The sequence below is a fragment of the Esox lucius genome, chromosome 3, assembly GCF_011004845.1.
Source record: "Esox lucius isolate fEsoLuc1 chromosome 3, fEsoLuc1.pri, whole genome shotgun sequence".
NCBI lineage: Eukaryota > Metazoa > Chordata > Actinopteri > Esociformes > Esocidae > Esox > Esox lucius.
Genome location: NC_047571.1, coordinates 17,177,321 through 17,191,185, shown reverse-complemented (window position 1 = coordinate 17,191,185; position 13,865 = coordinate 17,177,321). Strand labels below are relative to the sequence as shown.

The 13,865-nt window shown below is 40.0% G+C and overlaps 1 protein-coding gene across 8 annotated transcripts in view; it reads right to left on the bottom strand.

The window, feature by feature from the left end:
* asic1c (acid-sensing (proton-gated) ion channel 1c) overlaps window positions 1–13,865 on the bottom strand; it is a 93,906-nt gene that overhangs the window by 2,424 nt on the left and 77,617 nt on the right. For 4 of the 8 annotated variants that reach the window (XM_010885959.3, XM_020045579.3, XM_020045578.2 and 1 more), the window contains exons 4-10: window positions 7,811–7,961; window positions 7,599–7,655; window positions 7,167–7,320; window positions 6,871–6,962; window positions 6,448–6,527; window positions 4,637–4,708; window positions 1,084–1,136 (exon numbers count right to left, since the gene is read on the bottom strand). In XM_010885959.3, coding sequence (XP_010884261.1) covers window positions 1,084–1,136; window positions 4,637–4,708; window positions 6,448–6,527; window positions 6,871–6,962; window positions 7,167–7,320; window positions 7,599–7,655; window positions 7,811–7,961 — 659 coding nt within the window. Of the gene's footprint in view, window positions 1–1,083; window positions 1,137–4,609; window positions 4,709–6,447; window positions 6,528–6,870; window positions 6,963–7,166; window positions 7,321–7,598; window positions 7,656–7,810; window positions 7,962–13,865 lie in introns of those variants that run through there. The other 4 variants (XM_020045582.2, XM_020045580.2, XM_020045581.2 and 1 more) reach the window with 3 other exon arrangements.

Sequence of the window (13,865 nt, the reverse complement as noted above, 5' to 3'; positions counted from 1 at the left end):
AGAAAGGGAAGATAAGAGGGGTGTGGTATGGATCAGGAAGTGAAAGATAAGAGGGGTGTGGTATGGACCAAGAAAGGGAAGATAAGAGGGGTGTGGTATGGATCAGGAAGTGAAAGATAAGAGGGGTGTGGTATGGACCAAGAAAGGGAAGATAAGAGGGGCGTGGAATGGATCAGGAAGTGAAAGATAAGAGGGGTGTGGTATGGATCAAGAAGGGGAAGAGAAAAGAAAACATTTTTTTAGTCCTTGCGTTTATATTAGTATCTTTGTTCCTACATGTTCATTAACATCCACATCATGTCTGCATACGTTTAATGTAACTGTGGTTGTTTCTGTTGCTGATATGAGGGTTCAACAGAAGCAGTATCCATATATTTAGATAGCTATTCCAGCAGTCGAAGAACAATTTTATTTACTGCAAACTGCATCACATGCAGACCTGTGATAGCATCACTAAGGAATGCATCTAGTGATGTTATTAGACACAGGCTCCAGTACAAGGGTCCTCTAAAACAGACCTTGGTGCTGCAGAAAAGCAAATTATAATTATAATGATGTATAACACCCCGCAGAAGGTTTTATTTGGTCTACTATCTACAACAAATTATATAAAACTGCATTTTATCCTATGGGAAGAAAAAACACAATTATTGAGTAAAGACAATGAGATAAAGGCAAGCTGACTAGAAGAGTCCCTAACATTCTTAAAACAATGGATAGTCCAACTAACTCCATTATTTATAGTAAGCCGATAATAATCTCAGAATGAAAAATCCACCCAAAAAACGGATTTCTGGCACTGAGTCAATGATTTCAGAATGGACTCTACAAGACTGAGGAAAATACATTACATTGTCTATAGGAAGAGTGCTGTTTTGGAAAATAACATTCATGAAGTAATTACTACTGTTATGGTTTCACAGATGTACTAAAGTCCCCAACCAAACAAGCATTAGGTGAACCAACACCTTGTTAACCAGAAAGTAAATGATGTATGAAATGGTTCCCAGAATGTCTGAAAAAAGGAGGACAGTATGGCAGGGAGGAAGGGAGGGAAGATCTATTATCAATGGGATTTGCTACCTGGGGGCATGATTAGGCGTGACACCAGGGCTGGTTGGGTTCTCTGGAAACTCCTGGAATAGACATGATGAAAACAAAGATGAGGGTGACTGAAATGAAAATAAAGTACAATGCAGAGCTGATAAGTAAAACAAGTGTCTCCAAGCTAAAGTGCTTTCAGCCATTTGCGCATAATGGTGAGGCTGCAGTCTTGTGTGATCCATTTAAAGAATTAGTTGTACCAGTACTATTGTCACAGAGATGTTGCTGCCCCGGGACAAAAATAGTAAAAAAAAAAAAAAAAAAGTGTTGAAGATAGTGTTAGTATCTGCCAGTTTATATTCTAAAATCTAAAAAGATGTAAAAAAAGATTTGCTCCCTTTGTTTAACGTACCACCTAATGTAAACTGCATAGTATTATAACTATCATACCACTACATTTCACATACATGTTGATAAATTATTTTAGCACAGCACTGCCTGATAGTGTTTTCATCTAGCACTTATTCATTCCCTGGGTGACTAGAGAAGAGGCAAATGGAGCAGGCAGACAAGTAGATGAGGACAAGGAAAAAACATGATGTTAGAAAGGTATTAAAGATGGTTTATCATTAGATGTGAATGTAAAGAGAGACTCAAAATAATGGATGATTCCATGGCATGGGTGGAGAAACAACATGTTGTAGTAAGATACAGTACTACATCCACCTAAAGCTTCATGTCCTTGTTATGAGCCTCCAGTTAGGCTATACTGTGTCATTTAAAATGCTTGGTTCCTACTGAAACCATTTAGAACTAGGCTTCCATCCAACTGGCAACAGATTTTTCATTTAAGTACACTGGAATCAGCATATTTAAAAAATATGCAAATTCCCCCCCCCCCCCAGTGGAGTTTCAACAGACTTGCTGCAGAAACAGTGTGATGATGCATATAAGGTACCTTTCTGCTTTTGTCTTCATGTACTAAATACAAATCTAAAGTTTAAATCTCAACTTGTTTCCATCAAATTTCCATCTCTACTGACAGTTCAGTCACAAACACTCTAGCGGTAAAGGAAAACACCCAAAATATATTTCTGTACTTGTTTCATTCTTCCCCAAAATGTTTAGCATGTCAGCAATCAAGTTTCCCAGATATTGAACTTACAAAGTAGAACAAAAGACAAAACATTGTTTATTTTAAAAGCCTGAGAAAAAAGAAATAACTTCATGTGAAATGCCACAACTTGGGATGCCACAGAAATGTTTGTTTCCTGGTTTTTAGATCAGATATGAGGGGTAGATGAGGGGGTAACTCCCCGACCAAGCTGAGAAAAATTGTGCCGACATGGTGGGATGCTTTGTCTGCTATAAAGTAAATCCAGTTGATTGACTAAACTTTTCTCTATCCACTTTAACACATAGAATGCTTTGAATTAACCTGATATTTTCTTTTATTAAAAAAATTAAATCCAAATCATATCTATGAATTTCAGCCTACTTGTTTTCGGGAATACAGAAGGATGTGGAGATACTTCAGCCATCAGATTATGTTTGGCTACAGCAAAACGTAGGAGCTGTCCCTTCCACTAGGAGCAACATAAGCACCTAGCACTATCTGCTGTTGACTGGTGATTTGAATGGCATTGTGGGTACATTCCATAAAGAGAACTTTAGTGGTACACTATCTTTTAGATTTTAAGAATTGTAAAATGCCACAAACACAGAGACACAGCTCTGGGAATCGTACATCTTCGTGACTTCACCACCAAGTGACCCAGCGCTGCTGGATCCGGCAGTCTGATTTTCAAACAAATATCTGTGCCTTGAATACTCATAAAATATTCCTTTTCATAAAAAGTAGTGTTAATGTACTGGCCACACTTGGCTGGAAAGCATGCAGACAGAGCAAAGGCCCCTAAAGGGGTACTTCAAGCCTATGTTGGTAGACTAGGCGGGTTGTCTTTCACACCCACAACCCACCCACAGGCCACTCTCTCATACACTTCCTTTAGTTAATGCATGCATGACAGAGTTACAGAGAAGCAGAATTCTTTGGGTGTGTGGTGACATATATAAGGTTCAGTACTGTAACTGGATTTTACCTTACCGTTCGGGCCAAGTGTTGTATCACAGGCTGATTACCTGTAGCAGGTTGGTCCTGGTTGTTACTGCTGTTATTCATGCCTATATGGCAGCCTGTGTCCTATTCAACACCCACTACACTACGTAGGGGGATGGAATTCCAAATACATATAGAGCCATCTTCACTTAAAAGACTGGCTTACTCACTTGGGGTATGGGTAAGCGTGTCCAAACTTTGGAATGGTATTGTGTGTATGTCTCTCCTGTGGAAAACTGCACCACTCTTTGTTAACTGAAATCCATAACTTTTTAACACGTTTTGTTGAAATACAACCAAAACTACTTCAGAAGTTTCTGTTGCTTGAAGATACAGGCCTTGTCACTTCCTCTCTTCACCCCTCTGTCTTGCTCATCCAATGGTTTTTGAGGAGAAGAGGAGAGAGGACACAGGAGGTACTTAAGAAAAGGCTTATCTCATCAAGCAACAGAGAAATTTGAAAATTGTTGTGGTCGCATTTAATAAAATGGTATTTACAAAGTATGGATTTCAACTAACAAAGAATGCTATGCGGGAGAGATGAGAGTTGCAGGCTGATATCTATCAGAGCACAGAGCGAGGGTGTTAATCTCATTCTAGATAGAGACACACATGCTTATCTCTTTCACTACAACAACTGCCATGCATTGTTTTCAGAGCTAAAGTGATGTAGAAACTAAAAGCCCTGGGCACCTCACCAGCACAACCATTAGACGTGACCAAAACATATTTTTCACATTACGTTTTTGAGAAGGGTGGGAGAACTAACAAGGATGCAACTCTGATAAAACTGATCGCTATTATGGATGGATTGAGCTATTATTCAGCACAGCATGGCATCATTAAAACACCAAGCCATTGGTGTCATCTGATCCTTGCAGAATCACCACATCCTCACATTTTATTTGGAGAGTTGGTAAATGTAATAATCAAACACATCTGGCCTTTATGCATCACTGAACTATATCGAAGTGTCCAAATGGACGAATCTATAAATGTACTGGACCTAAAGCAAAAAAAAAAGTGAATTAATAATAACCTATAGAAAATGTAAACACATAATGGATGGGTTAGACTTCTCAACAACTGAAATGTTGAAATATCCGTCCAGTCTTATATTTGGTTATTGGTTTTAGTTTTAATCGAAATATCCCTAAGCAAAATAAATTCTTAGTACATCTCAGAACTACAACATACTATTTTACAGAAAATATCTTTCTTCCACATCAGCTCATGGGCAAAACTCCAAGACTGAAGCAAACGTGCATGCAGAAAATTCATGCAGAAAGAGAAACTCAGGGCTTTTTCACTACCGTGGCAGTATAACTAAGGAAAAACTTCCCATTTTGATTTTAATTCTCTGATTGATTGGTCATGAAAAAGGCTTGAATTTCTGACTCATTAAAGTGCATTTCTTTGTTTGAGGTGCAGTGCAAATCTACAAACCAGTGCATTGTGGGAGACTCAAATTACCAGATTGTCGCTCTGACAGCGCTGTGGTCGTTTCTTGCGCATGAAGTAACCCAAAACTTTTGCCTTAAATACCTAAATACAAGAACATTTTGTTAACATCACAAACAAAGCAAATGTAACAGTCACAACACACTAGCAGACAGAATCATTCATGTCAAGAGCTCAAATTCAGGTATGTCATTTATACATTCAACATAACCCTCAAATACTACACTGCACAAAAAAAGTAAGGGAACACTTAAATCACACATCAGGTCTCGATGAATTAAATATATTAAAGATCAAAATCTTTACTGTACATTGTGTAATTAGTTGAGAACAAAATGGCATAACAGCGGTCAACGGAAACCAAAATCACCAACCGATTGAGGGCTGGAGTCAAAATCACAGGCTGTTCCAACTTGCGTAAATTTCAACACGGCAATTTAATGTGACTCAGTAGTGTGTATGATCCCCACGTGCCTGTATGCACTCCAGACAACATCTGGGCATGCTCCTGATGAGACAACGGATGGTGTCCTGGGGGATCTCCTCCCAGACCTGGATCAGGGCACCAGTGAGCTCCTGGACAGTCTGTGGCACTACTTGGCAGTGTCAGATGCACCGATATATAATGTCCCAGAGGTTCTCAACCGGATTCAGGTCTGGGGAACATGAGGGCCAGTCAGTGGCAGCAATGCCTTCGTCATCCATCAACTGCCTACACACTCTGGCCACATGAGGCTGGACATTGTCCTGCACCAGGAGGAACCCAGGGCCCACTGCAACAGTGTAAGGTCTCACAATGGGTCTGAGGATTTCATCCCGGTACCAACAGCAGTCAGGGTACCGTTGGCTAGCACATGGAGGTCTGTGTGACCCTCCAAGGATATGCCTTCCCAGACCATCACTGACCCACCACCAAACCGGTCATGCTGGATGATGTTGCAGGCAGCATAACGTTCACCATGGCGTCTCCAGACTTGTTCACATCTGTCACATGTGCTCAGTGTGAACCTGCTCTCATCTGTGAAGAGAATGGGGTGCCAATGGTGGACCTGCCAATTCTGGTGTTCTCTGGCGAATGCCAATCAAGTTGCACGGTGCTGGGCTGTGAGCACAGTTCCCACTAAAGAATGTTGAGCCCTCATTCCACACTTATGGAGTCTGTTTCTGACATTTTGGTCAGAAACATGCACACCAGTACCCCGCTGGTGGCAGGTCATTTTGTAGGGCTCTGGCAGTGCTCCTCCTGTTCCTCCTTGCACAAAGGAGCAGATACTGGTCCTTCTGCTGGGTTGATGCCCTTCTACCGCCCTGTCCAGCTCTCCTCGTGTAATGGCCCATCTCCTGGTATCTCCTCCATGCTCTTGAGACTTTACTGGGAGACACAGCAAACCTTCTTGCAACGGCATTTATGAATGTGCCATCCTGGAGGAGCTGGACTACCTGTGCAACCTGAATGGGCTGCAGGTACCGCCTCATGCAACCAGTAGTGACAAGGACAGTAGCACTCAAAACTAGGGGAAGAATCAGCCAGGAAGGATAAGGAGAGAGCAATTGTCTGTGGCCATCACCTGCAAAACCATACCCTTTTTGGTGGTTGTCTTGCTGTTGCCTCTCCAGTGCACCTGTTGTCACTTTTAGTTGCACCAAAACAGGTGAGAACGATTCACAATCACTTATGATTCCTAACTGGACAGATTGATATCCCTGAAATTGAACTGATTTAGTGTTATACTGTGATGATTACGTGTTCCCTTCATTTTTTTGATCAGTGTATTTAAGAATACTTTTAAGTAATTAAAAAAAGGTGAGCGCCTGATCTTTACCTCATATAAGTAATCAAATATTTCCAGTATGGTCAAAACACTTGCTCCAATGAATAGACCCATCTGACCACCGATGTCACCTGAAAAGGATATGACAAATAAACAGACATGGATGGGCAATAGCACTGTCGGCCAGGTGACAGCACAGTGAAGAAACCAATCCTGAATCATTCACTTTAACTCCCAGTATCTGAGCCAGCTCAGCAGAGCTGTAGGACCGAGACCTGAAATACACTATGGAAATGCGTTCAGCCTTCAACACTTCAGGGAAAACAGCCTCAAAACGTTTAAACCAGCAGGTGTGAATGACACATGATCATCATGTAATGCTTGCTGTGGATATGTTGTTAATGTTCAGCATGTTTCCTGTATGTCTGAAAACAGATAGTGATCCTGATGGGAATTCTTGAAAAAATCTCTCACCAAGCAACCCTGCAATTTCATATGCCTTCTTCTGCTCAATCTTCTCATAATTCAACGCCTCAAAGAAGATGTCCAGAACTAGTAGGTTGTCTCTAGAGACAACAAAAACAACAAAATCATTTGACGTACATCTTAGAATTATGTCATCAATTGACATAGATATGTTGCATGAATTTACACTTAAATTTGATGGTGCGGACATATACAATTCTTTCAATTAGTTATTTTCATCAAATTGCAAATCTCTGATTGCTATTTCACTTCTGTTAACTCACTGTAGCTGTCCAGGTACTTACCCAATGTATTGCTCAGTTCTGTTGAATTTCTTGGCCAGATATTTTGCAGAGGCTTTACTGGGTATCTTCACCATGGAAAGCTCCTTGCCATAACGAGTCATGTTGCAGGGGGTCTCACACACACAGTAATCACTGTCTTTCTCTACCAAGAAGTCTGTGGAAACAGTAATTAAATGGGAGTCCATGGATGCAAAGAGAGGATACAACAAAAAGCCTATTGGGTAAAATTCACTATAGGCCCCATGACAAATGCAATTCAATATTCGCTGCAAAGACAGCTGTTGCTTCTCCACAGCTCTGTGGTATTTCAAGAGGCTGTATTAAACAAACATGTTCTTATTTATCCCAAACCATAATGTTGTGTGGTGTGTCCAGAGGTTATTAGCGATAACGGCTTCATGTTTCTAATGTAGACAATGAACACTGGCTTACCTAAAGCTGGGTCTGCACAGTCCTTGTACTGCTCTGGTGTGCAAACCGTTGAGGTCCCTAAAGAACAAGACAAAGGATAAAAGAAAGATACATTTCAACTTCATCCGCTTAACAATCACTGCATTTTCATTGGCGTAACAACTGGAAACATAGACACGAATCCTATTTTACTGAGGAATGATTGGACAGTCTAGACAATATTTTTGGAGTACCGGGCATGTGGACCATCCTGCAGTTACAGTTCTCCACCAGGTAGCGCGTCTCACAGTCGATACGGCACGCTGTGATGCTGTACGTGGTGAAGAACTCTGAATCAATAGGGGTGGACTTGCAGTCTCCCCAGGGGGGAGGGAGGTACTGAAGCTGGGACAGAACAAAGCACAGGTTACCCCTCAGTACAAAGGCACAGTGTAGGAACCATAGTCAACAACAGCCAGTCAAGCTCAGCCCAGCAGGGAATCAAACTTAAAAGTGCTCACAAGCAGACAAAAGAAACAACAGAAATGTTTCAAACAGTTAATAAATGAACATAATGTAATAAATACATATTTCTGGATGCTGTCCAGATCCACAGTGCAATACTATTCCAGTGATATGATTGTGTAACTGGTAAACACAGGTCACAAAAAGCAGCAAGCAGACAACATGCGGACAATCACTGATGCAGGTCAGGTCTGAAAGGAAAGCAGACTACCATGGAGTACTATGGAAACAGGGCAAATATCATCTGGAAATATAGAACTTCAGACAGGACACCACAGTTAATGAAGAATTATTGTTGTTTTAAAACCTCACCAGTCAATGCGCTACTGTACTGCATGTAGTGTTTCTTTGAGGTTTTTAGATTATTAGAATGGAATTGTTGTAAAACAGGCTTTATGCAAACCTCCACTTCCTACCTTTTAAGAATGAATGTGGCTTATTATGACATACTGAATGGTAACAAAATGCACAATGTTATTAAAACTATGCTGGATGCAGTATTTGAGAAATAAATATTGTGAAATAATTAGCAATTTGATATGATACACAGCATACATGCACCATCAAGTACAGTCCTGATAATCTGCCTAGTATAAAATCATAGTTCAGATTCACATACAGTCCTGATAATCAGCCTAGTATAAAATCATTGTTCAGATTCACATACAGTGCTGATAATCTTCTTAGTACAAGATCATTGTTCAGATTTCCACAGAGTTTTTTTCTCTAGTATCACTGTGCTCATAGTAATGGACAGATTATTACTGATTTAAGGGGGGGAGATGCAGTTTATACTTGGATACTATGCACAGGTATTTTTACAATACAGTATATCATATCTGTTTGAGAATATTGCAATATTATTTTAACACCAGTGTGCCGTACAGCCACCAATACTTCAGGTGCCTCATTCATTCATACAAAATCTGTGTATAAACAATTCATGAGATTGATTAATGTGAACGTTGAATGTACATTCACGCAAATCCATGATCACGTACAGAGCCAAGTGGTGGAATACCAGAACTGCTTCTGAAAAGTAATAATCCATAAGTCCAGCAATTTGTTAAATTATAGATGTGTAAAACCATTGCTGAATTATTATAACAGACTGAGATAATTGGAAATTAAATGGGAGCCTGATCCTCTGATGGAAGATTTGGCATAAGCTGCATTTCAGAGAGTGCATTTTTAGAGACTCTGTAGACCGTTATACAGAAAGAGTCGCTCAGAAGACATATTTTTTGGATAAAAGAAATATGTTAGAGGCAAACAAAGAGAACAAATGTCCTTCTTGTGCAAATCCATTCCCCGATCGGGTAAGTGCAACAGGCACTTTTCAATAGAACCTTATCAGTCTGGCATCTCACCAGAATGAGATAGCCAATTACTGGCCGCAAAACAAACTGTTTCATAAATTTTTGATACACCACCACTCAACAGGTTTGAGTCAAGAGGAGATTATGAAGTTATCTCGCATTTATGGATTCTTAAAAACGTAGATGGCATATATGGAGTTAGATGTGTCTCAATATTCGTAAATATATCTATAAAATCTGTGTATATACATCACAACTCACAAATAAAAATATGAATTGTAAATGTGAAAAAATATTTTGTAAATAAAAACATTATCTGTAAATATGTAATCATATTTCACAAATAAAACACAAATCTGTAAAACATTTACAACTGTTGTTTAACATTTACAAGTGTTGACTTACAAATCCTAAGTTTATTTACGGATCTGAACTTTATATTTACAGATTTTAGACACATTTTCCTTCGGTCGTCTCGTGTGTGTGGTTTCAGTCAGAGGGCTCGCTTGGTGGGACTTATGGAATACCCGGACTGGAACCTGGTAGATTGGAGACTATAGGTAGCTAGGACACGTTTTTCCTGAAATGTGAGTATAACGTTTATTTGTATAACAATATTTGACTGCATCACCAATGGGTAATACAACGCCGAGCGTGTTTTCAGGCAACTAACTTAAGCACAGTTAGTTATGTCAGCCTACATCTGGTTGAACAACAGTGGTAAATGTTTTACAGATTTGTGTTTTATTTGTGAAATATGTTTTTACATATTCACAAATTGTATTTATATTTGTAAAACATGTTTACATAGTTACAGATAATGTTTTTATTTAGCAAATACTTTTTCACATTGAAAAATCAAATTTTAATTTGTGAGTTGTGAGGAATATATACACAGATTTTCTAGATATATTTACTAATATTGAGACACATCTTACTCCACAGACATGGCACAGAAAACAAAAGCATCAGCCCAGGATTACTATGTGAAAAGAACAGCCTCACCTAATTTACTTTGCAGGTAACATTGTGTATAACACCAAAATAATGCTGCTGAATGTGGTTGTAGGGCCATAGTTAAGGTTGCAGTTGAGGGTGGGGTTATTATTCAATATATTCATTTGAAGAACAGCATATTTCCCAATGCTAAAGACACTTGTCCTCTCTTTAGAAAGTTTAAAGTTTTGCTGGTCAATCGAGAAACAATGGAGTGTGCCAAAACAATAATTTTGGCATGCACTCAACATGTTACACTATGGCACATATACAGGCACCAGGGTTAATCTCAGAAAAATTGTTCTCTTCGATTTTTGGGTTGCGCCGGTGTGCATGTTGAAGTGCAAAAGCCAAAGTCGTCCAGGAGTACTGACTGTACGAACAAGTGGTGTTTATCAATGGCGATCGTCTTCTGGTGGGCGTTTTACTGTCATTTGATAAATCACACTTTTTCTATTTGTGCGAACATTTGAAATTCTGTTTTTGAGGTCACATTTATTTACAAATGAGGCCCCAGCATTCTGTCTGTTCGTCAATAACCTTCAGTAAGGAACCAATTTTAAAGACTCTTGTCTTTCTGCAATGGACATATGGTGGTCATTATGTCTGGAAAATCAAATTACAAAATGTATTATATGTAGTTATCATGGTAGTATTTTAATATTAAACAATATTTAATATTAACAATTCCAAGTCCTACAGATTTATCGCCAATCTTTCGATAATGTGAAAGGGAAGCTCCTTGAAAGATCTGCAGATATTTTGGAGTTCAGTGGAAGCTGACCAGTCTGCTGTCGCTGCTATAAAGGAACGCTGTCTCTTGTTTGTCTTGTGTTGTGACACCTACCATCTTTTATAAAAGCCACTGACTTGTAAATGGCCTGGAGAACAACTGCCATCAGTTCTCACAGCCTCAACTTCTCTGACCTGAACAATGCGAGTAGTAAATGTAGGATATAATGTGTCACTTTGGTGATTTATGGCTTCCAGATTGATTTGACAGGTGGGCGGGACATCCGGTTTGCTGGTTGGGACTCCCGGTGTGACGTATGGACTTCCTGTATGAAGTGCGTATTGGAGTGGACATATTCAGACTAGCCTGGACATACAGTACACTACAATTCCCAAAAAGCACTCACATCTGCTCGATCAGCTTATTTCTCCAACCTGATTGAAGTGAACAAAAACAATCCAAAACTTCTCTTCGATACAGTTGCAAAGTTAACAAAAAAGCAATGCTCAACAAGTCAAGTGGGTCTTCAATTTAGCTGTAATGAATACATGAACTACTTTGATGAAAAGATCATCACCATTTGAAAACAAATAACTGACTCCTTAAATCGTTATAGTCCCCAAAATCTCAGATGTCCTGAGAATGTCCTGAACCTCCCTGACCAGGTGTCAATAGGGACACTTGAATTTTTTGATCCCGTATCGCACGACACATTCACTACATTTGTAATGAGTTCTAAACCCACAAATTGTCAGCTAGACCCGATTCCAACAAAATTACTTAAGGAGCTATTTCCTGTGATAGGTCAGCCAATGCTAAACATAATAAATTGCTCCCTTTCCTCCGGATGTGTACCAAACTCACTTAAAATAGCTGTTGCTTCTTGATCTTAGTGCTGCTTTTGACACTATTGATCTCACCCTTCTCTTAGAGAGACTGGAAACCCATATTGAGCTACATGAAAATGTTTTAGCCTGGTTTAAATCCTATTTATCTGAAAGATATCAGTTCGTATGTGTGGATGGCATATCCTCTGACGAATCAAAGATATGTTTTGGTGTTCCTCAAGGCTCGGTTATGGGCCCATTATTGTTCTCACTATATATGCTGCCTCTGAGTGATGTAATCTGGAATCACAATGACAATTTTCACTGTTATGCTGATGACACAGTTGTATATTTCAATGAAGCATGGAGAAGCCCCAAAATTAGCTACTATGGAAGCATGCGTTTCAGATATTAGGAAGTGGATGACAGAGAACTTCTTGCTTTTAAACTCAAGAAAAACAGAAATGCTCGTTTTAGGACCCAAGAAACAAAGAGCTTTGTTGGCAGATCTCACTGTGAACCTCGACGTTGCTTATTTTCATCTTCGAAACATTGCAAAAATCAGAAACGTTCTATCAAAAACCGATGCAGAAAAACAAATCCATGTTTTTGTTACTTCTTTTCGGTTACCCTGACAAATCAATAAATAAACTTAGTGCTGCACATGGCTGCTAGAATCCTAACTAGAACAAAAAACTCCAGTACTAGCCTCTTTACACTGGCTGCCTGTTAGAGCTGATTTTAAGGTTTTATTGTTAAGTGTAGCCTGGCACAGGGGCATGAAGGTGACCAGGAAGGCTTGTTACTGTCCACCCTTGCTGTCTTGCCAGGTGGGCTCTCATCGCCACTGGGAAGCCCTCCCTCCAATGCAATTCATGGGCACAACTGCCTTGTTGTTGTCTCTCTGTGGCGCACTTGTGCAATTGGGCTGTACTCTGCTGGCACTATTCGGCCCTCATTCAGGGTGGTTGTGGTTGGTGGGTGTCCCTTTGGTTGATGCTTGGCAATGTGGGTGGATTGATTTCCTGCCTGTTGGGCCCTATCCGGGGCCTCTAAGGAATGCATTTTAAACTTAGGAGGACATGAGGTCCTGGCACACACATGAGGAGTACCGGGCTTGAAAGACCCGTTGCTGTCCCTGTCCAAAGTCCTCCTGGTTGTGTTGCAGATCAAGACAATACCTGACGATTTCAGCTGCCACAGTCCTGAAACCTCCCCCTCCCCTGTGTCGTCCCTGTCCTTGTCCATCTGGTCATGCTTCCGACCTGGAGTAAGTTTAAATAGACTCTGGACTCAGCCCACATGCATTTATTAATTATTAAAATGTTTACTCTTATTATGTTCACCAGGCATAGCCAGAAAAGGACTGGCCACCCCTCTGAGCCTGGGTCCTCTCTAGGTTTCTTCCTAAATTTCGGCCTTCTTATAGAGTTTTTCCTAACCACTGAAATTCAACACTACTGTTGTTTGCTCCTTGGGGTTTAAGGTAAGGTGTTTTGTAAAAGCACTTTGTGACAGCTGCTGATGTAAAAAGGGCTTTATAAATACATTAGATTGATTTAATGACTCTGAGAGGGTATTAAAACCACAAAAAATGACTGGCCATTAGGATGAATTAAGCAGATGTAGAGTATGCTACTGATATGAAAAATTCGAATGCAACGGCAAAACGAACAAAATACAAGTGCACAATAGTATTGGTTTCCCATATACAACAGCTTGTGTGAAGACAATGACTGGATGATGAGTGTTAAATGTGTTAGCTGTGAAGGACAGCATTATGTGCTGCCCTTCCATATCGAAGAGTAATGATGACACAGACATTGAAATGCAATCCACTGCAGCCACGTGGAAGATGGTGATTGTTCCATTCCGTCAAGAAGACTTGTGTATGCAGTTGAGTGGCACT